This window comes from Gobius niger, assembly GCF_951799975.1.
Source record: "Gobius niger genome assembly, chromosome: 16".
NCBI lineage: Eukaryota > Metazoa > Chordata > Actinopteri > Gobiiformes > Gobiidae > Gobius > Gobius niger.
In genome coordinates this window covers 3,173,349-3,201,187 of record NC_136867.1, presented here as the reverse complement: position 1 = coordinate 3,201,187, position 27,839 = coordinate 3,173,349, and the positions used below count along the sequence as shown (strand labels likewise).

General features: G+C 44.3%; 1 protein-coding gene across 1 annotated transcript in view; it reads left to right on the top strand.

Annotated features, from left to right (window-relative positions):
• The first annotated feature begins 3,384 nt into the window (after positions 1-3,384).
• LOC306975625 (uncharacterized protein C14orf132-like) overlaps positions 3,385-27,839 on the top strand; it is an 86,032-nt gene continuing 61,577 nt past the window's right edge. The window contains exon 1 of the mRNA XM_079573237.1: positions 3,385-3,713. Within this exon, the coding sequence (XP_079429363.1) occupies positions 3,687-3,713 (27 nt within the window). The 5' untranslated portion in view covers positions 3,385-3,686. The remainder of the gene's footprint in view (positions 3,714-27,839) is intronic.

Below are 27,839 nucleotides of genomic sequence, written 5' to 3'. Positions count from 1 at the left end.
GTGCACCAGTCCCTCCTACAGCTAAACAACCCCACAGCATGATGCTTCCCCCCCGTATTTCACAGTTTGGATGGTGTTCTCTTGGTCATTATGGCCAACGTCACATATCTTGTGGTCCCTGTCAGACCACAAGGTAAAATAAAAAAATACTTAACTTTCTCCTTTTGTTATTTGCAAACTTCTAAAACGGTCTTTTTCATGTTTCTCTTGGAGTAAGAGCTTCTTCCTGACAGTTTCCTCTCAGCCCCTGTCGTACAGGACTTGTTTCACTCTGGATAATGACAAACTCTTACCAGGTTCAGCATCTTCACCAGGTCTTTTGCATTTGTTCTTGGGTTGATCTTCACATTCCATACACAGCACGTTCATCTCTGGGACACAGAACCTGGAACCTGAATCCCGATCACTAATGATCCATAATTTGTTCTGTTGTATGAATCTCTGCACAAAAGCCCAGTTTTATACTTATCAGTTAAGTTTAAAAAACAAAGACGTTGATTGAAGAAATAATCAAATACTACAGATAAATCTGCAGGAATTGTCTTTGTTAATAAGTGTATTTGTAGGGAAGTGTGTATTAACAGTACTGTCTCCACCTTAGAGAGTGTCTGACAACCCACTCTGTGTCACATAATTGCCTCCCACCGCTTTAACACTTGTCGTTTCACATATTGTAAATCTTTTTCCTCTCTCACACTCAGACATATTTTGGCCCAAAAGCTGATACTACTATGACGGTGATCCCCATCCCCATCTGGTTTGCTGCTAAAAATAGCCGTCTCCAGCGCGAAGTAAACGGCGAGAGAGAGAAAAGGAGAAAATGAGTGAAGGCGAGTGTATATTTGAGAGGGAGACTCGGCCAGGAGCAAGACTGAGGAGGAAGGGGTAAGTCTGCAGATTCAAGGCTCTGTTTGTTTCTTTTCTAATAAAGTCAAAGAAAGCGTCATGTGAATCATCAGGAGGTTCCTCATCAGCCCATGAGGAGCTGAGAACAATCCCACAATCCACTGCTGCCTCCTGAAGGTTTCTGAACTCGGGCGATCTCCGCATAGCTGGTTGAACATGGCTGCACCTCCTCGTCCTCGCTGTTAGTGAAACTCTCCCCCTCTCTGACCCTATCGCTGGCCTCGGGTGTGGTGGTGGTGTGGTGGAGGTGGGGTGTGGTGTGGTGTGGTGGAGGTGTGGTGGTGGTGTGGTGGAGGTGGGGTGGAGGTGGGGTGTGGTGGTGTGTGGTGTGGTGGAGGTGGGGTGTGGTGTGGTGGAGGTGGGGTGTGGTGTGGTGGAGGTGGGGTTGAGGTGTGGTGGAGGTGGGGTGTGGTGGAGGAGTGGTGTGGTGGAGGTGTGGTGGTGGTGTGGTGGAGGTGGGGTTGAGGTGTGGTGGAGGTGTGGTGTGGTGGAGGTGGGGTGTGGTGGAGGTGGGGTGTGGTGGTGGTGTGGTGGAGGTGGGGTTGAGGTGTGGTGTGGTGGAGGTGGGGTGTGGTGGAGGTGTGGTGGAGGTGGGGTGTGGTGGAGGTGTGGTGGAGGTGTGGTGGAGGTGGGGTGTGGTGGAGGAGTGGTGGAGGTGTGGTGGAGGTGTGGTGGAGGTGGGGTGTGGTGGAGGAGTGGTGGAGGTGTGGTGGAGGTGTGGTGTGGTGGTGGTGTGGTGGAGGTGTGGTGGAGGTGGTGTGTGGTTGAGGTGTGGTGGAGGTGGCGTGGTGTGGTGTGGTGGAGGTGGGGTGTGGTGGAGGTGGGGTGTGGTGGTGGTGTGATGGTGGAGGTGTTGGTGTGCCCTTTTCCCTTGTCAAAGTCTCATACGGCTGTGCGGTTGGTTAACTGATGCTGCAATGAAGTGATAATAATATAATAATATTTAACTATAATGACGTCTGACAGGCACAGGCCTCTCTGCAGAGATGCGCCTATGGGTTGGTTAACGCATGCTGCAAATGTAAAGTCATTGACTGAAAAATAAACAAATTGGATTTTGTTTTTGTTTTATATTGAATTCTGATAGGCCCTGTGGATAAGGCGGGCCTGTTCACGCCATGCTCTGTAAACTACTGTTGTAGCCACAGCCGTCCATTGTGGACATCGGACCCTCCGACCACCTGCCACTCCCTCACACTCGCATTCTGGCCTGTTGTTCATGTTCTTAGTGGTAGGGGAGACTCAGAGACACACGAGAGCGAACCAAACAAACACTTACGCTTTGCCTACGTCCTCCACCATGATTGTTTGTCGTCCACACGTGCAGTCGAGTAAATGTTCTGGTGAAAGTCCTCAGAGCAGCTTCTGCTGTGGCTTTAACGGCAAGTCCAGCTCATTTAAAACAGAAGAAAGGGCACTGGTAAAAGATCGTTGCCTTGCGGCCGCCATCTTCACAACTGGTGTTTGATGGGAAATCCTCGCGCAGAAGATGACACACCATGAAGTCCCGCCTCCTGTGCTATGATTGGCTCTGCCTGGTTTTGTTGGAGTCAGCGAGATTCAAATTGCACACTTCCAGACTGTATCCCCATGTATCTCTGAACATGGAGGATCAGTCTGGCTTGTGCCAGGCTAGGACACAATGTCACAGGTTTGACTTTCTGGAGATCTTTGGTGTAACCAATCATAAAACCAGTTTAAGAACATAAAATACAATCACGGCCCAGGCTGCTAGGCCCCAGCACTCCTGGGCCCTCTCTTTTTGTCTGTCTTGTCTCTCCTTTTTTTGTGCCAACCCGCTTTCGCTTTTATATCCCCTGCAAGGTCAAGGTGCAGGTGTGTCTCGTAGGCAAACAGGGGCGGGGCTACCAGGGCAACGAGCTTGCTTTAGTATAAAGTCAACTTTTAAAACATGCACCATAAAACACACTAAAAACTTAAAACCAGTCTGGTCGTGCTCGTGACACTACAGGCCTCAAAACTTCTCTTTCCGTGCCTGCTTTTGACACTTTTTTTTCTCGATTACAGTAATAGGCCTACCTAAGTTGAATAAATGTATATAGTGTCTTTTACCTGCTTTAGGCACTCAAAGCACTTTGCATCAAGAAACCTTTCACCCCTTCACTCTCTCATTCATACACCAGTGTACGCGGACACTAGAGGCAAGGAGGGTGAAGTGTCTTCCCCAAGGACTCAACCACAGTGTGCACCTGCGGGATTCAAACTGCTGACCACAGTAGTATTTAGACTTCTCAACAATGACATCCTTCACTAACACGTTTGTGGGATTTTGGTCAGTATGTGGACAGCTTTTTATTGTCTGTTTGTATAAACTGCAGACTGATTCTTCCTTGGGATAATACATAAACACTCTAGCCTAAAAAAAACAAAAAAAACACCGGTCGTGAATCTGCAGCGGCTCCGGTCTGCAGCTCCGCCTCGTCCCTGTATTTGAGAGGGAGACGCGGGGCAGAGCGCAGTGAGTGGGCAGCGCATCTCAGAGCCAGGAGCTGTTGCCGCGCTTCTCTTTCCCCCCGCTCCTCCTGACGCTTCGCTCCTATACTGCCATCACCATCGCCATCTCTCCTCCACGCACCATTGTTTTTCAACCGAGAATCCTTTTTGTCCTCGCCATGGAGCTCACGTGAAGCGCGCACTGCACTCCAGAAGGAAGAAAGAAAAGACATTTTTACAAAAAAGCCAGAGGATCTACAACAAGCGGAGGACTAAAACAGACTTTTGCGTAGCGGTGCCTCGTCGGCGCAACAGGAGCAGAGAAGATGGATCTGTCCTTCATGGCCGCGCAGGTGAGTGTCGGGGTACGGGGCACGAGGGGTCATCGAGCGCGTGTGAGTGCAAGTGCGCACGGGTGTTTGGTGACGCACGAGTTTGGAGAGTCCAGCGCACACAGGTTAAAGCTTTGCGTAAAAGGAGCTGGCTCTCGGCGCTGTAGCCCTGGAGTAGCGGATTTTAGGAGAGGTTTTGTTTGGAAAATTCGAGACACTGCAGGCAAAACTTTTTTTTTTTCTTCTATTTGACTCTTCTTGAAAAAAGTGTCAAAACGTGACGATAAACAAGGATGAAAATGCAACAAAAAAGCGACAATAACACAACGAAGGAGCGACTAAAACGGGATGAAAATGTGACAAAAAAGGGATAACAAAAGCAACAAGAGCAAAAAAGCGATGAAAAAGTGACCAAAAACGTGACAAAAAAGTGAAAGAGAAGTTACAAAAAATCAACACAAGAGCAACAGAAAAGTGACAAAAAGCATCAAAAAAAAGTGCCGGACAAGTGATGAAAAAGATCCATTTAGATGAGTTTTGTCGGTCTTAGCTTTCAAATGAGGCGTTACTCCAGCTCAGGGGTGGCCAACAAGAGCCGAAATGTTCAACCTGGATCCTGTGAAGAGCCACAAAGGCACCGACCATTCGTGAGATCCAGGGGTGGTCGTTTAATGTGATTAAATATTATGTGACCGTTACATTTAATCACAATAAACTATAACTTTCTGGCCCTTTTCTTTTAATAGTTTTACTTCTCACCAAGATTGAAATAAATGTTAATCAAATAAACTGACATTTTGTTCTGCTCTGACTGAGACAGAAGTAGATTATTTTATTTTTGTGTTTGTATGTGGGGCCCTGCCCACTGAGCCCCCTCCTGAGTCGCCCCTGGCCTGTGGCTCAGTGCCTGCAGCTCGGTCCTGACTGGACTGTGCAGAGAACGCACTCTCAGCTGCACAAAGTTCATAAAGTTTAATCCGGAGCCTCTGGACGTCTGAGATTCTGTTTTATGTTGCTTTTGTCACAGTCACATGTGGACTTTGTGTATTTTCGTGCTACGATGTTGCGCTTTGCATCATATGCTTCATTAGAGCTCCGCTTTTTTCTGTTTCCTAATATTCTGTGAATATGAGGCCAACTTTCATCAAATAAAGAGTCAGAAACCTGAAAAGCACAGAAGCTGATCCCAGAGCCACGATCGGCCTGACTGTTGTTTAACCTACATCCCGCTGTGAGTGAGGGTGCACGGGCACCTTTTACACGCCGCCTCGAAAAGGAGGGAGATACAGACTCTTATTCATGTGTGTAGAGATGGAAACAGGGTCTGTAGGAGTATGCTTATTTTTGGTCAAGATTCTTAAAGGCTGTTACAGTTTATTAGCCTGCCTAACACCAGACTAAAATCACAAGTGATATTTAGACTCACAAGTGATAGTCTGGGGACACCAATTCATTTTCTCGTAGGAGAGGTGTGGTTTACGATCGTCCATACTCGTTTATTGGGTGATACGAAAAAAAAAAAAAGTCTATCATGCGTCTGCACGTAGCCATGGCCAATCGTATCATCGTATGAGATGACGTATGACGTACCCGCTGTAAACTTTTGAGCTAAATTATTTAGAACATGGTCTAAAGCTTGATCGAAAAATACCATCGTGTCTGCTGCTGTCATGTTGGATCCGTAAATAAACTTTTTTTAAATTTTTATCCGTAAATAAACTACAAGCTTCCGTATATCGAATAGTGCGTCATCGTCTTGCCGTCCCACCTCGCTCTGTGATTGGTTCCCAGGCTGTTGTGCAGTTCGAAATAATTCGAGCGCACACAGCAGCATGGCGTTAGCCAGGTTAACAGTTTATGGGAAATATGCGCCAATTCTTTTGCAAAGAGCCGCATTGTATTAAACATATCCAATCATGCAAAGAGCCGCACTCTGATTGGCCAAGAGCCGCATGCAGCTCGAGAGCCGCGTGTTCGCCACCTCTGATCTAGCTTATCGGCTGTGACCTTTTAGAGTCGGGAAAAACTGAACTGGAGAAAATGTACTTGTTGTAAACTCACGGGTTAAGAGGTCAAAATCTCCACTTGAAGTAGGACTGTCAGATTACCAAACTTCCCAATCAACAACGTCATCATTCTTGATCTTGATCTTATGTTTTTGGACAGAATCATTTGTCAAAGTGATATGCTGCGCTCCAGGCAACAGCTATCTGGTAAATTGCCTGCCTCCAACTTGGAAAAAAAATGCCTCGGAGTCGCTCGATTGGAAAATTGCAACATGTAAACTGCGATACCATCAGTGTGGTCCAGTGCTTTAAGTGGCCCAAGAGAGGTGCCCAGAAAAGTCAAGCAAACAATGAAGTCCCGCCTCCCTCTCCTCCTGACTGGCCCAGCAGAAAGCCACGCCCAAGTTTGCAAAATGAGGAAAAAGGAGGAAAAACATTTCGAAAGTAAACCTCCCTCCCCCTCCCTCCTGATTGGCCCCGACGGGAAAGCTCGTCTCATTGGACAACGTTATATTAGAGTCTGAGATCAGGAAAGGGAAGGACTTGAGAAAAAAAATCGAATTATTTGTATTTATTATTACTAATGCAACATCGAATGGCAGGCGCTCAATCATACTATTCAGTTTGTATAATATTTAAACTTACAGATCATCACTTTAACCAATGACAATGTATATTTCCGTCAGTAGAAAGTTGTTCACTACTTGAAACAATATCCAAATCCCCTCTGATACTCTTTTTTCTATCTACAGTAATGCCACCAAAATAGCCCTTTTTTAATTTAAATAATCTAAAATCACAACTGGACTGATGCTTTGACCTGTGTGGCCTGCTCTGTTGTTGGGCTGATTCTTGTGTTTGTTCGGGGGAGTTCTGGGTAAAATTGACTGAAAAATTGACCCGGCTCTTTTCACAAATGAGATCCAGTTTGAGCGTTCACCCTAAAGAGCCGTTTAAAAGAGCCGCTTGGCGTGGAGCAGCTGCGGCTTATGGACCAATGCGGCCTATATATATATATATACGATTCATTGTTTCTTTTTGAATTTCATTTATCAGGCACGGCAAAGTCATCCGTTTATGACCAACATGGAGTGGGAATGGTTTGTTGTTTGTTATTATGAAGTATGATGTCCTTAAAGGAGGTGTGGGGTCAGTGGTTCCGATGGTAAGGTTTTGATATGAAGAATTTGTCTTTACAGAAAAAAGTTTTAATGCAGCCAAATAGATTTTAGTTCTCATCTTTCACATACAGTCAGGTCCATAAATATTGGAACATCGACTCAATTCTTTTTGTCTTTGGCTCTATAAACCACCACAATGGATTTGGAATGAAGCAACCAAGTACTTACCATGTAGTTAAACTGCAGACTTTCAGTTTTAATTTGAGGCTATTTACATCCCAATCAGATGTAGGAATTACAAAGGTTTTTATGTGGGCCTCTGTAAACCGCTGTGGTGGTTTATATAGAGCCAAAAACATAAGAACTGAGTCGATGTGCGAGGCTCTATAAACCACCAGCTCCTCAGCCCTCTGATATTTATTGTTTGGGAAACATTTCCGTTTTTGTGAACTTGTTGTACAGTTCCACTCTTTATTGATATTGGCAGATCAAGGGTTAAGTGTTCATATAGATACAGACGGCATCTCGTCATAGAAGGGGGCGTGGCTTCGCCGAGGGGGAAAATAGAATCTTTAGAGAAACACAATTTTTCACTCTTTTTAGCCATTTTCTGGTGGAATATCAACTTATTTATCACATACAAATAAAGTCAAGTGTAAATCGGGCCCATATGGATATTTTCTCACAGCAGATTGTTCAGTAGAAGTGAAAAAAACAGCAGTTGTAGCTAGCGCAAGCTAACCGTTAGCATTAGACCGATGCTAACATGTAGCATCAAGTTATCATTCTCTGTTATTCATGTATTTATGGGCTGTTGAACCACTTTGCTCCTCCCCATGTCTTTGTATCATTATTTAGTAGAAACTATATTCATATTTCAGCGTTTGTTACAGTGGTTTTTGAATAATTAGAGAAAATATACATTTTTTCAAAATTGTTTTCCCCCTTAACTGTTTTCAAAAACGACCATGTATGGGCGATTCCAGAGATGCCGTCTGTATCTATATAATATATAACCACAGACCAAAGCGCTTTGCATTGTTGCACTCTTTCACTCCCTCCATGTATGTATGTCCTTGCCCGACGCTGCTGTAACTGCATGACTCAAACAATTAAATTAAATATCAAAAGCAGGTACAGAAAAAAATCTGATATCTGAGAGTTGCGGTTTTGATGCCTGTTTGGTCCAGGGACAGCATTAAAGTGCATATGACAGGTTTGAAAGCATGACTTATTTAGATGCATAACATCAGTTTTATTATTTCATTTCAGTGATGCAGCAATTTTAATGATTTGCATTTTTAAGCTACTGACAGGAAGTGACATAAAGGGGAAGTTCAAAGCAGTTTGACTCATTTTCCATTGACAGAACATGGTTACTCAGCAACAGGTTAAAATTGTTTGCCTCTATCTATGTCACTTCCTGTCATGGTCCAATAAGGAAGTCAAACTGCAAACATCACAAAAATGTCAAACTAAAGAAAATAAAAATAAAAGGAAGTTTCTTGGTTTTTTCGTTCCAAACAAATGAGAGAAATGTCAAAGAAATGATCGAAATAAATGAAATAAATTCACTTAATTGTTCTGTTTTATGGTTCTGCGTGACAAATATTTCAACATAGGTATTGAAAATCGTTCATCGGTATCGTAAACCAAGTATTGTTAAAGTACCAGTTTCCAAAAAAAAAACAGTACCCAGCCCTACCAGAGGCGGGTAGTACTCAGTTACATTTACTCAAGTACAAGACCTTTCTGTAGAAATTGTACTTCTTTGAGTAGTTTCATCATACAGTACTTTTTATGTAGTAAAATTATAATGAAGTATCTTTACTCTTACTTGAGTAAAAATAACTGTTACTATTTCCACCGTGTGTAAATATTTAAGCGGGAAATGCTTCATTTTGATCTATAGATGTTCATCTAGTGCTCCTTGTTCTTCAGAATTATATAGTTTATTTTCAGACATTTTCCTGGAATTATTTTTGTAAATATCACAATTTCCACAAGATTTTATGTGTTGTTTCACACTCAGTTACTCAGTACTCACAGTACTCAAGTAACATTTGAATTGTTTGAGTCACTACTTTTTACTTCTACTAGAGTGAAATTCTTTGAAAGCAACTCTTGCCCACCTCTGAGCCCTATTTAACATGTATGTAAGTGTAAGAGTATAACGAGAGCTGGATCTCCTGGTAATTAGACATGGTCATGTGATCAGAATCAGAAGTGGTTTTATTGCCATGGTTATGAACAGGTTCACAACTTGGAATCTTTTCGGTCGATCGTGCAACATGAAGCATAAAACAATAACATGTAATTTAATGATATAATAAACTATAAGACTTTCAAGCAGTACTAAGTAACATGTTTACCTTAATAAATCCTCTCCGTAGTCCCTGTGGGGGTGATACAAGTGTTTATAGGATGATTGGAGGGTCTTTCATCTCCCCCTGGTGTCTCTGACCAGAAAACCATGTTTGCAACTTGACTGTCACCGGTCCGGAGAAAGCAATACACACTAATGTAATCACGAAGAAGGAGCTAACATGCTAACGGGCAAAGCTAACTGCGGGCTAACGCCACTTTGAACAGTATTTACAGCCAAGTTTGAGTGAAAAAAAATATTTTCAATGTACAGTAACCCTGTCTCCCTTCGCCTTTCCAAGACAATTAATAAGTTAAAAAAATCGTAACTTGCTACTACACCTGCAGTTACGCTCATGGCCTCTAGGGGGAAGAGTTACTTAGCACTGCTTTTAGACTAAAAGGGCATGTGTAAGTAGGTTACATTTAAACTATGATAACGTGTATTTACACATGTGCAGCTGCATTGAGTGTTAGCAGCAGATTCGAGTGTGGACTAGTGCAGCGGTTTTTTTTTATGTGTGTGGGATCGGGTCAGGCTGGCAAACTGAGACACATTTTTTTCGGGTCAAGTTGGGGCGGGTCAGAATAAACCACACACATCTCCAATGTGGACATATCACATGTCAGTGCAATAGAGCCGATTACATTCACCAGTCTGTAACTGAGTGATTGGGTCTCGTTATTGTTCACGGGTCTGACGGTGGAGGGGAAAAAACTGTTCAAGTGGCAGCAGGTATAGGTGTGGATGGACCGTAGCCTCCTGCCTGAGGGGAGAGGGGTGAATAGTCTGTGTCCAGGGTGAGAAGGGTCCTGGAGGTGATCAGGTTTTGGAGAGATGGGAGCTCACAGCCAAACACCTTCTCAGCAGCAGCACAATGCGCTGCAGTCGGTGCTTGTCCTGGTCTGTAGCGCCGGGGAACCACACAGTGATGGAGGAGGTGAAGGTGGACTCGATGATGGCCGTGTAGAACTGCATCAGCATCTTGTTCGGCAGCTGAAGTTTCCTCAGCTGCTGCAGGAAGAACATCCTCTGCTGGGCCTTACATGACGTGTGGGTTTCAGCGCAAATAACCCAACATGACTGCCTGCTTCTGTTTAGTGCGGACCATTCTAACTTCTCCTTTTAGACCAGAGGGAGATCTCTTATTTTGTCTTGACAGGAGCCATTACCAAACATGTTATTACATCAATTTGAACATAAAATACTTTTCTACACAGGACTTCAGCCCAGTGTTCCATGTACATGTCCTTACTCAGAGTCATCACCACGCAATGACTACATTTCTTAATCATTATTATCGTTTTTTTGATGGTGGGGTAAACTGATTCTCCAGGGGGAACGACCAGATTCTGTCACAGGTGGAGGTTACGTTATGGAAGGCTGAATTTTGACCAAGGCCGAGAAATGTATGGGTTTAAATGATTGCAACATGGTGAGTGTGAGAGCAGAGAATAGATGCAGCCAATAAAACATAAAAAGTCTTTTGTAACAGTTAAAAACGATCCATTAGACTTAAAAACAGGGCTTATCCAAACGCCGCTAAATTAAATCTAAAAAAAGGTTAAAGGCGGGCATGATCCACGATGACTCCTCTGCTCTTGTGACGGGGCTGGACAAGGGCGGCCAGGGCTCGAACGTCCACTTCCCCGTTGGGAAGCGTTGGGATTGGAAGGGTTGAAACATGTGATCCTGCAGTCATGGCAACAAGAGAAAGGGTGGGACGAAAGTTCATTCATAAAGCAAAATGCATGCAACAGAAAAAAACAAAACAAAACCACAGATTTAATCTTGTGCCAGATCACCTTCTCACAATTCCACATCTGTCCGACACTCCGCTGCTCTCTGACAAAGACACAGATCCGGTCTATTCCTGCTCCGACAAGAGTCTGGATCAGGATCAGATCTACCACGCCAACAAGATCTGGATTGTCATGGAAAATGCCTCTGCACAGACTTTATTTATCAGAATATTGAATGATTTTGCACAGAGTAGTTTTGATGTGTCCACTCTGTAGGTATTTGCTCCAAAACATTCATCGCACTCATTCACGCAACCACTCTTTGCCCAATTCCACTCGCACAGAGAAGGGGGCAGAAAAAAACTCCAGAACCGGGAATTGAACCTGCGACCATCTGGCAGCCAGGTCCAAACCCTCCAAACTCCCGCCCTCCAAAGCGCGGGCCGCTGTTCTGATTGTCTCGTATAAAGAGCTGTGTACTTGAATAATGCAGTTAGCTAATGGGCCCTCAGCCTGTGCCTGCTCATTTGGCATTCCCCCGGCCCCGTCTCTCTGTCTGGTGCCCTCTCGTTTGCCCATCCCCGGTGCCAGATGCCATTACGGCGCCCATGACATTAACTGGTGGAGGGAGAGAGGGCTGGGGGAGTGCGGTGGGGTGGGTGGGTGGGTGAGGCGAGGCAGGACAGGCAGAGGCGACGGGACACCCAATCTTTTTAAATCAGGGAGGACTTAATAGAAATGCACTGGAGCATGGGACAATATCAGCGTTTTGCGGGTGAATAAAAGTGGAGAGGGGGCAGTTAAGACGACGGGCAGGGCGAGGCGCGTGGGAGTCAGCCAGCTGCTGCTTACTGTCAGGTGCTGTAAGAGCCTAAAGGAGGCACAGTATTGGCTTCTACAGGACAACAGACTTAGGCCAATCACCTATTGTTTTTTCCTCATCTTGAGTATTGATTACAAATACCCAATTCTGAACCAATACCTGTTTTGGATCTCGCCGTTTTAAAAACACAACATTCACTGACTAAATCTAAGTGAACATGGGCACGTTTTAACCTCTGCAGATGTACTTTTAAGTGCTGCGCGAAATGCCGCGGCTAGCAGGAGCATGCTGATGCTAGTAGCAGCTAATCAAGGCTAGCAAAGTGGGGCCTCAGAGGCCCTACAGGAGGGCCCCCAAAGCTAGTCAACAAAAAAAGTTAATTGAAAAAAATGATTTTGAAATGAAATATAGATTGCTAGATGTTGTTTTTCTCAAATGTAATTTTAACCGTAAAATAAAACTATTTGAATATTAATGATATTAGAGGGGCCTGGGAGAGTTTTGAATCGACAAGGGAGCCACAACATCTTGGACTTTGGGAATAGCCGACCTAAAGTAATTAAAAAAAACTTGAAGTGCTCTCGGGTTGTATTTTAGTTTATGAAATGTTGTTAAATACTAACTGATCAAACACAGGCTGATTGTAATGCACAAGTTGATCAAATCACCATAACACAATAACACAATTCAGGAGCATAACCCACGTATTTATAGAACATACACACAATCTGATTGGCTCAGTGTAAGGGAGACATAGGCTACCCCACCACACAATCTTGTACATATATTATTAGAATGCAACATACAGTGGAAGAGCCAGTCTGCACCACAGAGGTCTCTCATAAGATAAACCATCCTCTCTGGATTTTTATGCACAGTTTGTTTCGGTTGTCGGCAGCATTCATCATCATTGGTATGTTTCAGTCTAGCCGTTCTGCTTGGGGCCCAGGAGCATCGGTTTAAGATTTTATAATTGATAAATTGAGATTAAGGCCCTGTCCATACGAAGTCAAGGTGAGGACAAAACGCAAAGATATTTTATCAGTCCAGTGTATCGTCCAACGAGCCCGGTGTTTTGGGGGTCTGTAAACCAACATTTTCCAAACTAGGTCCCAGAGTGGAAAGACCTCAAAACGGCGTTTACGTGGCGCCGTTGTTACAACGTCTCCACAACTTTGACTAAAACGGTGACATCACAGTTCCATTGTGGTGTCTGTGATCCATAATCTACTGACCTTAGAATAAGTTTTACTCATGGATCTATGATGGTTTGACTCCGCTCCTCTTTGCTCCACTGCCGTCCACAAGCCACAGGTGACGAGTAGAAAAACACGAGTCAGTCTGTGTTTTTGGACTGACAGTAAAAGTCACTGACAGGTTTTTCTGCTTTAGTCCCGTTACGTCTGAAGAATAAACTCTCCTCCTCGTCTCTTCTGTAGATCCTAAATCCTTGAATCAGTTTCATTTTCGCGGTTTACATTCCACTAAAGTTTACTGTGCATGCATCTTGTTCTATCATCTGTGTTAGCGTCACAGCGCCTCACACAGGGCTGGAAGATGAATTGCTCCGTTTTCACAGACCTGAGTCGACCCATGTGGACGCTCACATTTACTGAGCTGGCTCGTGCTTACAAAGAAAGTTTCCAAAAATGTAAGCGTTTTGTCTTCGTGTGGATATAGCCTAAATCTCACATGATGCTGAAACTGTTTGAGATGATTGTTTGTTCTATACATTCTTCTATTATACCCTCTCCCAGGCAATTTGAAGTCCGTGGGGTAGAATGTTTAATATTGCCACATAACAGGCCAATCTGCTGCCTATTTAGTTTTTTTGGCATTGCCGGGAGATTGGAACCGGAGAAGGAGCTGCCTGGCGAGAGGCCTCGATGCCGGCTAAAGAGGAGATTTATGGCTGAGGTAAGAGCGGGCCTGAAGTTAGTTGAAGAAAGAGCTGAGACGAAGAAGTAAAAGTTTCAGAATCTCCCCAAACGCAGCCGGCCAAACCCCGAGGACAACTTCACAACGAGATAAGTTGTTTGGCTGTATTAACCGACGCGACATGTTTTTCCGGATGCAAACAAACCCCCACGGCTCCATTTTGTTCATCAAAAAGATAAGCATGTAATATATTGTCTCCCGCTATCTGCTCCAACTTTCAGCCAAACAACGGAACCTGGAGAGAGCCAGACAAACAAATGCGTTAGTGGAAAGGAAGCGTCGGCTCCGTGAGGCTACTTTCGGCGCATGAATCATCGGAGCCCGAGAGTTAGGGCAAGTTTTCCGGAGTCTCTACAGCGGTGGGGATAAGGATCAGGGGTTGAGAGCGGCTGATAACGAAGATGAAGGTTCGGTTGAAGCCATACTGCGGAACACTTCACCCATAAGCACAGCAAAATACAAAGATTAGTTCCATTACGGGTGAATCATTCCTCTAAAAGCTTGGGGTGTCCTGATACTGATCCGATACACTCTATTTGTATTATTATGTTTCTATATAATATATATCATTATATATTTCCTTTGTAAGAATAATACATTGTAGAGCTATTGCGTGTTATGGTCTACAGTAGGCCTTTCTTTGTGTGGGCCCCTGATAGGGACGATGTGGTGTGTGAAGTTGTCCAGCTGAATCTCAGTGAAAAAACTCTTCAACCAGGTGGATCAATTCCTGCCACCAGTATTTTACACAACAATTGTGCTATTGGGCAATATGATTGGTGGAGGCTAGGGCGGCCGTAGGCGTTGGATGGCTGCCATAGTCTGCCCCAGGGCACCTTCTGTACAGAAGTTGGCGCCCTTGGCAAGATTGAACTTTTGAACTGGCTCTTACTACTGTAAAATTTGAATAACACCAGTCAGATAACTCACAATATATAAGACATGATCGAAAAGTAGTTTGTGAATAAAATCTCGTGACACAACTACTTAGCGCAGTGGTTAGCGCTCTCGCTTCACAGCTAGAAGGTCCAGGGTTCGATTCCCACCTTGACGGGGCCTTTCTGTGTGGAGTTTGCATGTTCTCCCCGTGTCTGCGTAGGTTTCCTCCTGGCACTCCGGTTTCCCCTACCACTAAAAACATGTACAATAGGCCAGGATGAATGATGTGTGTGAGTGATTGTATGGTGGTAGTCAGAGGGACCATTGGCGCAGACGTGTGCAGTCGCGACAGCGCTTCTGAAACTGGAAAACTGAAACTACAAACGTAGCTTACCACCACCGAGTATGGAGTGAATGTACAATTGTCTCATGTAAAGCGTTTTGTGACTATATGTCTGTGAAAGGTGCTATATAAATACAGATCTTCTTCTTCTGCTAAAAAGAGGCTGCAACTGTCTGACAAATCCTTTTTAGAGCCTTTAGCTTTACCTTTAGTGCAAAAAGCTTTCACTTGTGTTGATTGTTGGGCTGATTCTTATGTTTGTTCGGGGGAGTTCTGGGGAAAAAAGATCTGTCTCTTTTCTTATTTGAGATCCAGTTCTCACTTTAAAGAGCCAGTTGGTCATGAGCATCACATCAGGTCTCAGAGAATGTGTGGCTCCGTAAGCTCCCCTCACACCCCGCTTCTACCACAGACACTATCACACCGTAGTTGAGCTGCATTATCAGGCGGATGCCCACGACAACAAGCTCATGAGTTGGGTGAACTTTTTACCGCTGTTGTGCGTCCTTTGTCTCACCGCTGGAGGACTCGATCTGTTCTTGTGCTTTGGGTTCAGCCATGCACACGTCGCTGTATTAAAAGTGCACAATAATAACCAGGGGAATAGTCTCGGACTTTATAACATCAGTCTAACTTCAGCTTGTTGATCCAAATCAGTGAACAACTGTAATAATGATCCTGCAGTCAGGCTCAGCTCGACTCCTGCTGTTGTCGATCGTGCCTGTGACTCACGGCTGCATTGACACTGGGCCTCGGACAATATGCCCTGCTTTACTTGGAATTAAACCTGTCCTTCTAACTCCATTTTATGTTAAAACAGTCTGATGTCTGGGAAGAGTTGTAGAGATCCAGTGCTCCTTAGTGCTCCCTGGTGCTGCCCCTGCCCACTGTATCCAGGAATTAGCCTTTTGAGGTTTTGGCATTGATCAGATCAGGGAGAAAGCACAGTTGAGTCACACAACAAGCCTCTGAGGATAAATAAACATACAATTGTCATATTTCCAACGGAGCACTTGCATGGAAAGTATTTAGAAAGATCAAACACGAGGTAAATCCTTGCATTGCATGAGTTGTTGAAAAGTAGGGCTTTGAAGAAGGCATCTTTACTTTAAAAGAATGATTTTGCAAAATAATTCCTCAGTTTGTGCCTAAAAGAGTTTAACGTGAGGAATATACTAAAAAGATGAACTCTTAAATAAACAGTGAATGGGCCTGTTAAATGTGGAACTTTACTTTACACCATCATTGTTTTGGCCAGTCCTGACCATGAGGTTTACGTCTCTCCTCTCTTTACGCATAGGCAGAGTTGTACGTTCTGTAAAGTAACCACGGCCCCATGCCCCCATATTTTCTGCAATGGACCCTTTCTAAATTGCTGCTCTCCCATCGATGCCCGAGAAAGCTTAAACACCCATTGGCGTGGACCTGGTCCAGGCTGAGAGCTCGCAGGTTTGGACGGCCGATGAGGAATGGCACGAAGAGTCATAACCTGGGCCTTAATTATATCAAGCTCGGTGCACTAGTCGGCCCATCGCTCATTCTGGCCTGCACCGAAAGGGATGACTAATTTACCGGTGGTGATAATGACTCCGCAGCCCCGACTCGCCCCGTTCGAGGTGAAGGAAAAGAAGTGGCTTGGACTTTTGGAAACTGACACGAGAATGGTGAATATTGGGTCGCCCATCTCTGCCGGGTTTGTCATAGTGTTCTACAGAGGACGTGTTGCTCGGCTCGGCCATGACGAGTTGAACCATCCATCTTCTTCCACTTATCCGGTGGCGGATCTCGGAACACACCAACCCCTCATGAAAAGTAGGGTAATACATCTTGTGTAAAAAGTACTAGGACTGAAAGTTCAAGACTAAACCAGTTCTGTACTAATAATAATGCAGCCAAAACCACAGGTACCTAAACTTTTTCCCCCCGATACCATACTGGTATCGTTTAACGGTACACAGCACTAGTCAAGTACATTCAGCACCAGTCTCATCAGGTCTTTCAAGCTACAGTTGTCAGTCCGACACTGGACAAGCACCTCGTGGCAAGGGGCTGAGTTTGTCTTTCTCCCTGCCCTGCGCCTCCGCCGCTTGAGTGATAGACATGTTCGCCGATCAGAATGATCGAGCCTTGCTTCCTTTGTCTGCTGCCAGTCAGAAATCACTGGAGGAGAATGTTTGTATGTGCTGCAGAGCACTATAAACAAACTCCACGTGTGGGTCGGGTTGTTTCCAGAATTATAATTTCATCGTGGTGCAGTTCGCATAAGGTTAAATGGAAAATTAAACATAAGTGTAAAGGCTTTTTCATTCAATGCATGTTTGCTACGCAGGTCCCTTCTTGTTAAGTTCATTTAAGAAAGTACTTTACTTCGGTCTTCCTGTCGTGACGTGCTCTGTGATTGGATTAATATAAAACTTTTTGAGATTTGATGAGCTGTTTGCAAAGTCCCAGACGGTGCTGCTAGAAGAGGCCTTTGCCACAGACTTTCCGAGAGCAGGCCAGAATGAGACAGACCTGAATGCTGGCTGAGCAGGCTCCATCCATCCATCGTGCTGTATGGGCCGGTTGGGGATGACTGGTCCCGTGCCATGACTGTGTCCAGATGGATGACGGATGCAGCCATAACGGCCCTGTCTGACAGGCGGCACAGCTGAACCTTACTTAGAGACCTCTATATGGACAATGCGGTTTTAAAAGAATGATGATGTAAAAACTGTGATTAACTAATCCCATTAGAAAGCAGGATAAGCCCACATTTTGGGTTGCTAGAACTAAAGGATCGATGCAAGATCTTTTGGGTTGTGAGGATCTGGGAACACATCTAAAAGAGTCACATCGGAGTGTTAGTTTCCCCACATTAAAGTGATAGTCTGTAAACTATGTTTTAATTAATTAATTAATTAATAGATAGCATATATTTAGAAGAAATATTAAAGCAGAACTAAGTAACTTTTTTATCTTAATAAATCCTTTCCGTAGTCCCTCTGGGCGTAATACAAGTGTTAATGGGATGATTGGGTTGGTCTTTCAACTCCCCCTGGTGTCTCTGCCCAGAAAACCACTTGCAACTTTCCCTGCTCCGACCCAGCAGCCCCAATACACACACATGTAAAACATCTCCCTCGCTGCTTTCAGTTGTCGACAACATCACAGCTTTCGGTTTGTTGATGAACAAATTTGCAAAATGTCGTTATTTAGAAGCTAGCAGGCTAACGGCTAACTGTGGGCTAGAGCCACTTAAGCAGTATTTACAGCCAAGTTTGAGTGGAAAAAAAATGTCTCTGTGTAATTGGGTTGTGGCACAATGTACAATTTCCCTCTCTCCCTTTGTCTTTTCTGTCGTATTTACTCTAACGGACAATTAATGAGTAAAAAAACACAACATGCTACGACACCTGCAGTGGTGCGTGTGGCCTCTAGAGGCAAAAGTTACTTAGTTCTGCCCCAAATAGTTATATTTTTGTCAAGTTCCTCCCTTTTCTGATCTCAGACAGGAATCAGATTACCCAGTGCCACAACTTTGACCAATGAGACGCGCTTTATTTGTAAAAATAAAATATATGCATATTTGTTCTCGATTAAAAAAAAACTAAAAAACAAAATAAAAATATATTCAAAATTCATATCTGTAAAAATGAACAAAAACTTACGGGGAGAGGGTGCGGTCGGTAGCTCTCGGCCCCTCTGTCGCTCCCTGCACGGCCCTGTTCATAAATACACTAAGTCAGTGCTTCTCAATTATTTTCTGTTGCCCCTTTGGAAGGAGAAAACATTTTGCGGGCTGCATCTGGCACTGATGCCGGTGCGTACTTTGGATTGTTGGTGATATTTGGCACATTTTTATTGAAAGAACTCCAGCAGCTTATTAGCTAAATAGGACTGGCCTAAGAGGACGTGTCCCCGTGTGTCAGGGTTGGAAGATCAGCATGGGCAGCGACGGCTCACTGCTTAAAAAAAAAAAAAAACTGAAAAGGGCACATTTCATTAGGTGAACGGGGGCGTCGCGAGTGTCACAAAACACCGACCTGGATGTGACACCGCGCTGCCACGGAATACCAACGTCTACAAACCCCTCCACTGCTGCTTAACCAGATCTAACTAGGAGGACGTCATTTTCACCGTTTGCAAAAGTTGAGAGACATTTTATAAAGGTGCACAAACTTTTTGTTGTTGTTGGCATGTCGTCTTAGGTAATCCGTAATTGCGTCGTGTCTTTGCTGCCGTGGCTGTAATTAGCAGACAGAGCAGATGCTCGGGTGAGGCAGCTGAACACCCATGTGTGGTTGTCTACTCTTACAGCGGGGTTCGTCACGCTCACCGCGGAGTTCAGTCCTTTGAACAAATGTAATTCCCGATAAAAGAGAAGAAACCGTTTTGACATATGTAGCGGAAGAAACACGGGAAAGGATAGAACAGAAGAGCAGGGAGCATGAGAGGAGCTTTTTCCACATTAAAACGAAACAAAACAGCATCGAAATTGCTGTTCATACTGTTTATTAGTCTTTAGTACTGCATTCACAAGTGTGGGCTGCTAGTACAAGATCGTGGGCATGACTAAAATGAGACTAAAACTAAATTAAAAACATCTAGACATTTTAGTCCAGATGTTTTAGTTGACTAAAATAGGACAAATAAAAGCTCAATTAGGAGCTCGGAGTAGAGTCGCTACTCCCTCACGTTGAAAGGAGCCAGCTGAAGTGGCTCGGGCATCTGTTCCGGATGCCTCCTGGTCGCCTCCCGCGGGAGGTGTTCCAGGCATGTCCTAGTGGGAGTAGGCTTCGTGGAAGACCCAGGACACGCTGGTGGGACTATGTCTCCGAGCTGGCCTGGTGTCGCCTCGGGGTCCCCCAGAACAGCTGGAGGAGGTGTGTGTGGATCGGGAAGTTTGGGCATCTCTGCTGAGACTGCTGCCCCCGCGACCCGGCCCCGGATAAAGTGGAAGAAAATGGATGGATGGATGGACATATGAAAAGAAAACACTATAATCATCCCAACATCCAGTGAGTTTGAAAGAGCCTCATATCATCAAGAAACAGCTCAGCAAGAGCTGGAAGAACAAACACGAAGCAGAGGATCTGGATTTAAAGGAATAGGCCACTGTTTTTACATACTAAGATATGTTCTTACCTCACTTTAGACGTGTTAATATATACCCGTCTGGTCTTTGTCCGTGCGCTCTGCCAGGCAAACGGAGCACATACGCAGCCTCTCCCACATGTCACATAGCTCCAAAAAAGCTCACGATAGAAGCTACCAAGCTCTTCCATGTGTTCCCTATTTAAATAAAGTTACGTGAAGTGTTTTCATGCGAAGTATATTTACACAGAAATGTAACATGTCGATTTTATAAGCAAATAAAAAGGGGGACTATATTGTGAGGCGTAATGATACGAGGAGCACAGCGTCCGCGTAGTAACTCCTAAAGACTTCCCCGCTCACTTCCGTCAATAACCTTTAGGAGTTACTGCGCGGACGTTTTACTCCTCGTATCATTACGCCTCACAATATAGTGCCCCTTTTTATCTGCTTATAAAATCGACATGCTACATTTCTGTGTAAATATACTTCGCATGAAAACACTTCACGTAACTTTATTTAAATAGGGAACACGTGGAAGAGCTTGGTAGCTTCTATCGTGAGCTTTTTCGGAGCTATGTGACATATGGGAGAGGCTGCGTATGTGCTCCGTTTGCCTGGCAGAGCGCACGGACAAAGACCAGACGGGGATATATTAACTCGACTAAAGTGAGGTAAGAACATATCTTAGTATATAAAAACGGTGGCCTATTCCTTTAAAGAGGGGGTATTATGCTTTTTTCAGTCACATAGCACCAGTCTATATCACACTACAATGATGACCAAACCTTCTGTTGGTCTGTAAATGCAGTAAATTAGAATAACTGCCTTGTATAAAATTGCTCTCTCAAAATGGCTGTAGTGAATGTCTTGAAATAGGCCTCTGTCTCTTTAAGAACCTCTGACCCTTTCCGACACGCCCCCTCCACACACTGTCTGTGGCATCAGTGGGGAGGGGGTTCTGCTGAGGGGCAGTGGTTGGTTACTCGGCTGGTGACGAAAGCTCGGAGGCGTCTCCAGGAGGTGGGGGCGTTCCTAGGAGGACTCAGGCAAACCTATCCCTAAAATGGCCGCCATCAGAGTTTTTACAGATTACTCAAAAATACGTGAATGTGCCAAGGCAACACTTCAGGCATGTTTTTAATGAGGGAGTGACATAATAACATGATGTAAAGCTTGAAAAAGTCGATTTTGCATAATACCCCCTTTAATAAGATTGTGATAAATGTTATGAATGCAAAGTTGACTCAATTAATGTTGATCCGTAATAAAACTCCGCATGGAACGACTATCCAGTTTTATTGACCATATTTAGAAGTGATGTACCGACCGATTTTTGCTTCCAATACCGATAATGGGGGTATCAGTATCTGCCGATATCCGATACTAACAGATACCAAGAGACTTTCTTAAAGGTGGCTGCTGCAGAACTGTGGGAAGCTATTTTGGTTAGGGGGTGCTGAGGGACAAGATCGCTTTTTCTGTGCATATTTCCTTTTTATTAATATTGCCTGCAGCGCACAAGCACCACGGCCTCGCTGCTGTGAGTGAAGACAGTGAACGTCCCTCTTTTCCCCAGTGTGAGATCAATAAAGTCTTATCTTTTCTTGCAAACGAGATGTTACAGATCAATGATTAATTACATCTATACACATGACACGAGGATCACTGGACTTTTCTACTAATTATACTTGGGGATATAAGGTTTATATCGGTTACATGAACTCACAGCATACTTTTGGACTGAGGTGATGGTTCGGAGGTACAAGCCAAATCAGTTACCGGATCACTCACCATTATTATATCATCTCAAATCTTGGCCGGATCCTCCAAAACAGTTCCTGGATGATTTACCCTCAAAAACAGTAAGATACACAAACCATGTAAAACTTTTCCTTTTCTTTCCAAATCATTTTTCTGTAACCCTGCCTGTAATCATGTAAAAACCAGTTACTGTGAGCTTTGGATAATTGTAATTCAAATTTCCCACTGATTAGTTCTCATGAAATAAGTTGTCAGGCTGACTGAGTCCGCACCAAATCAGCCCGTCTTTTTAAATAGATTTTTCCACAGAACTGAGCAGATTAAATAAATCCCTGCTGTATATGCAGTTGTGTTTGGGGGAGTGGACGGGGCATGAAGATTGCTTACAGCTCTGCCATGACCCCGCCGAGCCTAATCTACTGCTCTGGCCGGGCCCAGAGGACTCAATTGAATTGTATTGCCTGTAGAAAGAAGCCATTGAACCTTTTGATCCCAATATGCCGCTTATATGATAAAAGGGATGCACGGTGGCACAGTGGTTAGCAGACACAGAGTGAGGCATTGAGATAAGGTAAACTAGTGTTTCTGCATCGGCATAACTCATTTCAGGGGAAACATCCTGCAAAGCCAATGGCACTTCGATCGCGGAAGATGGAAAAATGACAGATTTTTATGAGGAAACGAGCTATAAGATGATTTTTTTTTTTGCATTACAGCCCCTTTAAATTATGCCGTAGCTTTAATAAATGTTGTGTATAGATTAATGTTGTCATACGATTCATTTTTGGAATTTGGACTCATGTTAACGCAGTATTAAGTAACTTTAACTCGTAGTCCCTCTGGCGATTGGAGGGTCTTTCATCTCCCCCCCTCTGGCCAGAAAACCACAATTGCAACTTTGCTGGCACCGGGTCGGAGTCACCAATACACACTAATGGAATCACGCAGAAGCTAACAGGCTAACGGGCAAAGCTAACTGCGGGCTAGCGCAACATAAACAGTATTTACAGCCAAGTTTGAGTGAAAAAAAATGATTTCCATTGTGTATTTGCATGTACAATATCCCTCTCTCCCTTTGTCTTTTCTGTCAGCGTAGTATTTACTCTCACGGACAATTAATAAGTAATAAAATCTTGCTACGACACCTGCAGTTGCGCTTATGGCCTCTAGGGGCAAGAGTTACTCAGTACTGCTTTAATCGCAGATGTCTTGGTATCATTTCATTTTGTTGAGAATTTTTAATATCCAACGCTAACTGATAAAGGCTAAGCTACGCCACAGGAATTAATGGGCGCTAAGCTAACATGTTCTACAGTTTCTATCAAAAGGCCTGCTCCTTTCGGCCTTGTCCAGCAGCCGTAATGAGATCCTACATTTCAACAATGAATGCATTTAGTTTTAGAATAATACTGAGGGTTTAAGTGAGTACTGTTCCGATCACGAGACGACCCGCTCTACCACCTGCACCACCGTCGCCCCCACATGACAACTGTCCTCTACATTTGACCCATCCTTCGAAGCTGCTGGGAAGGAGCAGTGAGTGGTGACAGTGCTACGCCCCGGGGGACCCAGCTCCAGATGTGGAGCCAGGCTGATGGTCAGAATCACCTGGCTGGAGGATTCACCTACTCTACATGTTTTTCGTGGTAGGGGAAACCGGAGTCCCCAGAGGAAACCTACGCAGACACGGGGAGAACGTGCAAACTCCACACAGAAAGGCCCCGTCCAGGTGGGAATCGAACTCGGGACCTCCAAGCTATCAAGCATGATCTAGTTATGAAGAATTGTCTTTTGTTTTGACTTGCAAGTGATCTCTTTCCGATCGGCCTGGATGATTGAAACGCAGCAGATCGAGAGCCTTGAAAGCAGTCCGTGATAAGCGGCAGATTTCCATGAACGTGTTGGCGTTGCCGTAGCGATGCTTCACTCTCAGTCGCCATAAAGCCAGCGCGTCCGTGCCCAAATGTGACCATTTCATCATCGTCTAAATAGTTAGCGAGCTGAGGAGAATGGCCCCTTCTGTTTGTCATTATGCCGGGCCGATGTTTACTCCTCTGCATGCTGACAGCTCATCACAGCCTCATCACTCAACTCGTACGGCCAACACAGCTGCGCCCATGGGTGCTTCTGCCGAGCCCGTGGGTGCCGACGTGCGTATGGCGGTGATGGGATTCACGCGGGGCCGGCCGGATGAAGGCGGGCTGTTATTCATGCGTGCAATAGTTATGGTTTCTGTGTTTCATTAGTTAAGTTTAGGCGAGACACGGCAGATTGAAAACATCGATCTTTCGCGGAGTTGACATTTTCAGCTAGTTTTCTGCCGTAACATCTCAGTTTTAATGTCAGAGTAATAAAAAAGACAAAGCTCACCCTGTACGATGCTTATTCTGTGGCGTTCTGTCACGAGCGAGCCGGAGATTTTGGCATCCGCACAGTAAAGTGAAGATTACTGCGCTGATTTCGAACTACTCCTGGTATTATTACGCCTTACAATATAGTTCCCCCTTTTATCCGCTTAGAAAATCCACATTGTTTAATTTTGTGTAATTATACTTTGTAGTGGAACACTTCACGTAACCATATTTAAATAGGGAAAACGTGGAAGAGCTTGGTAGCTTCTATCTTGACCTGTTTTGGAGCTATAGAGGAGAGAGGGAGAGGCTAAATGCTAACACCGTCTGCGCTGTGTTTACGTGACTGAAGGCACGGGGGAAGATCAGATGTAATAGCGTGAAAAAGTTATTTAATAAGTTTATAAGATTCGATAAAAATATGACAAGCAAACAAACAACCTTTTTACAAAGCAATGATCTTTTACTATGGACATTTTCATACGAAGATTTAGTGCTTGTGCATTATTTTGAAAGGATTTTTGGTTTGAGTAAAGCACATCCGGTCGTTGGACACTAGGGGGAGCTTCGGTTCCATCTCTTGTCATTAAACCACTGGCTTGAGACGTTGGAAACCGCTGTGTTTTTTAACTTTAAGTTTTGTCCCCTTTCAGGTAAATATGTGCTTTTGATTTGTCAAATATGTATAAGAGCTGTAAATCTGTCATTAAACCACTGGCTTGAGACGTTGGAAACCGCTGTGTTTTTTAACTTTAAGTTTTGTCCCCTTTCAGGGACCGGTGGTTATAACATTTGGAGGCACCGCCGCTGGGATGAGTGTAACGGGGCTAGCTTTCGTCAGAAGTAACCTCAGTTGCTGCCCATCCTGCTCAAAACAACCCAGACGGACGACAAAGAAACAAAAAGTACCTGTAGTGAACAGTGGGCTGCTTGAATAAACTTTTTTTGCAATCTGAGGTGAAGCTACAGCCACCAGGAAAGCAAAGCTAAGCTAATATTCAGCGCTACCGTTAAGCTGCGCGTGCTTAGAGATTCTGCGTCGCCATGACGACACCCAACAGTTTAACGATGGAGGACTCGGAGACATCGCTCATTGAAGATTTACAGCTAGGAGTGATCCAAGAGCTATGCAAGCTAACTAAGGAGAATTTAAAAGAATTCTGTGGACTTTTAGGCATAACTGGGCGTGGAAATGAACTTGTACTGAATAAGCCCAGGACCGCACTAATAACAATGATTACTTCCTATCTGCTGCGCGATGAGTTGAAAGAGCTGGAGGACCAGGGCATGTCCCAGCTGCTGTACATGAAAGACAAGATAAAAGAATATGAAAATACAGAAGATAACTTACCTCAGCTTGAATCTGTGCAAGTGGAGTCAACACAAAGTGAGGTAAAAGGGCGAGCAAGTCAGAGTTATGAACTTGAAGTAATGGAACAAAACAAAGCAGATAACATGACAGATGAACAGATAAAACTGGCTAAAGAAATCGAGGCCCTGCAACTCAAGTTAACATTAATGCAAAAACGAAACGACTGTAAAGTTCCCAATGAAAAGCAACATGTCACATACACTGCGCACTCCAAAGTCACCAACCCCTGGATAAAAGACTTTAAAATATCAGGCCAAATTGGTGAGCTTGGACAGAAAGATCGCCTCACTTTTTCCAGCTTGGCACGTCAAATAGAGCATGGACTAGTTAAGGGCTTTCCGGAAGGAGAGATTGTGGACGCTGTTATAAGAGCCATCACTCCTGGTATGCAACTCCGCAGCTACCTTGAAGGAAAGGCCAACTTGACACTGCCAGCTCTGAGAAGGATTCTCCGCTGCCACTATCAGGAGAAAAGTGCAACAGACCTGTACAAGCAACTGAGTTCAGAGGTACAAGGTAAAGAAAACCCCCAAAGTTTTGTCATTCGTGCATTAGACCTCCGGCAGAAAATATTATTCGCCTCTCAAGAATCTGAATCAGGCTTGAGGTATGACCCAGTATTAGTACAGAACATGTTCCTCCACACAGTATTGACAGGGCTGCAGAATGACAACATAAAACGTGATCTACAGCCATACCTAGAGCTTCCCACTGTGTCAGATGAATTGTTGCTTGAGAAACTGAATACTGCTTGTGCATGTGAGAGTGAGAGACATGACAAAAGAAAATTGCTTGTGCCACATCGTGTTGCTGTCCATTCTGCACAGACCAATGAAAGTCCCACTGAGAAAAAAGACAAAGCACCTGTCTCCCAGAGTAACTCCAAAGGACAACCAGACATTTTATCTGAGTTAAAAGAAATGAGATCCAACATGACACTGTTAAACAATTTAAAAGCTGAAGTCTCACAAATAAAAGAGTTCATGCAAAAACCCCATCCACAAGCCCAGGCAGATCAGCCCCGCAGTACTGTGTCTCTGCCTGTGACAGTTCCATCACAAATACCACCACAAATGCAGTGGTCCAGTATGCCTTACGTGTACCAACATCCGCAGTACAGCCATGCTTTCCCTCAACGCTTTCCAGCACCTGCACCCCGCCGCAAAAGACGCTGCTTTGCTTGTCAACAAAACAAAAACGAAGACTGCAAACATTGTTATGCTTGTGGTAGTGATGACCATTTCTTAGCAGGTTGCAGGATGAGGGGAGCTCGTCAGTCTTGGCCTTTAAACGGACAAGGGTCGCTCCAGCGGGACAAACAGTGACCTGTCCTTCAAAATTGTCCCCAAACTGTGCTTACTGTCACGCTGCAGGAAATAAGGTGAGACTCAGACAATGTGCACTTTGCAAAAATGTCCTTTATTGTTCCAAATTCTGCCAAACTGAACATTGGGATACTCACAAAGAAGATTGTGCACACGTGTCATGTGATACTGTCCAACTCAAGTCACCTAAGCATAAGTCAAGTCCAAAAATGGCTCCTCTAATTGGACAAAAGTACTCTGTTGACTGTTACATACAAAACAAGAAGACAAGAGCATTATGGGACTCTGGCTCACAAGTAACTATCGTCGATGAGAGATGGTGGAAAGAAAATCTTCCACAAGCAAAACTCAGAGACATTTGTGAAATACTGGAAGGAGATAATTCATTAGTAATAACAGCTGCTAATGGGGAAAAGATGCCCTATATTGGTTGGCTAGAAGTCACGTTCAACCTACACACTGAAAAAGGCTCTACTACCGAAGTGACTGTCCCTACTCTTGTGATGAGTGGCTCGAGTCTTGCTCAACCAATCATAGGCTCTAATGTAATAAGGCTTATAGTTGACCAGTCATCTGCCGACACAGAGCAAGTTATTCAGACTGTCACAACAGCATTCCCAGATGTTGAAATATGTGAAATACAAGCATGTGTAAAGCAAGTGAGCACAAACCAAGTTTTTGAATACAAAGTTAAAACTACGAGAGAAACAGTGACTGTACCTAAGCACTCATCAGTCGGAATAGAATGCCACATACAAGCACCTCTATGCCAAGAAGACACAACTCTCATATTTGAACCTGATGTAAATCCACAGTGGGCAGATGGACTCGAGTTCTGTGACACCCTGGTAAAAGTTAAAAGTGGACAAAAACCTTTCATTATAGTTAATGTGCAGAACCCTACGGACCACGCAATTGTGCTCACTGGCAGAACACCTATTGGGACAGTGCAGCCTGTACAAGCTGTTTACCCAGCTTCAGTGTTCCAGCCCACTTCAGCAGTTCCAGCCACAGTGAGTCAAGTCACAATAGACCGAGAGAA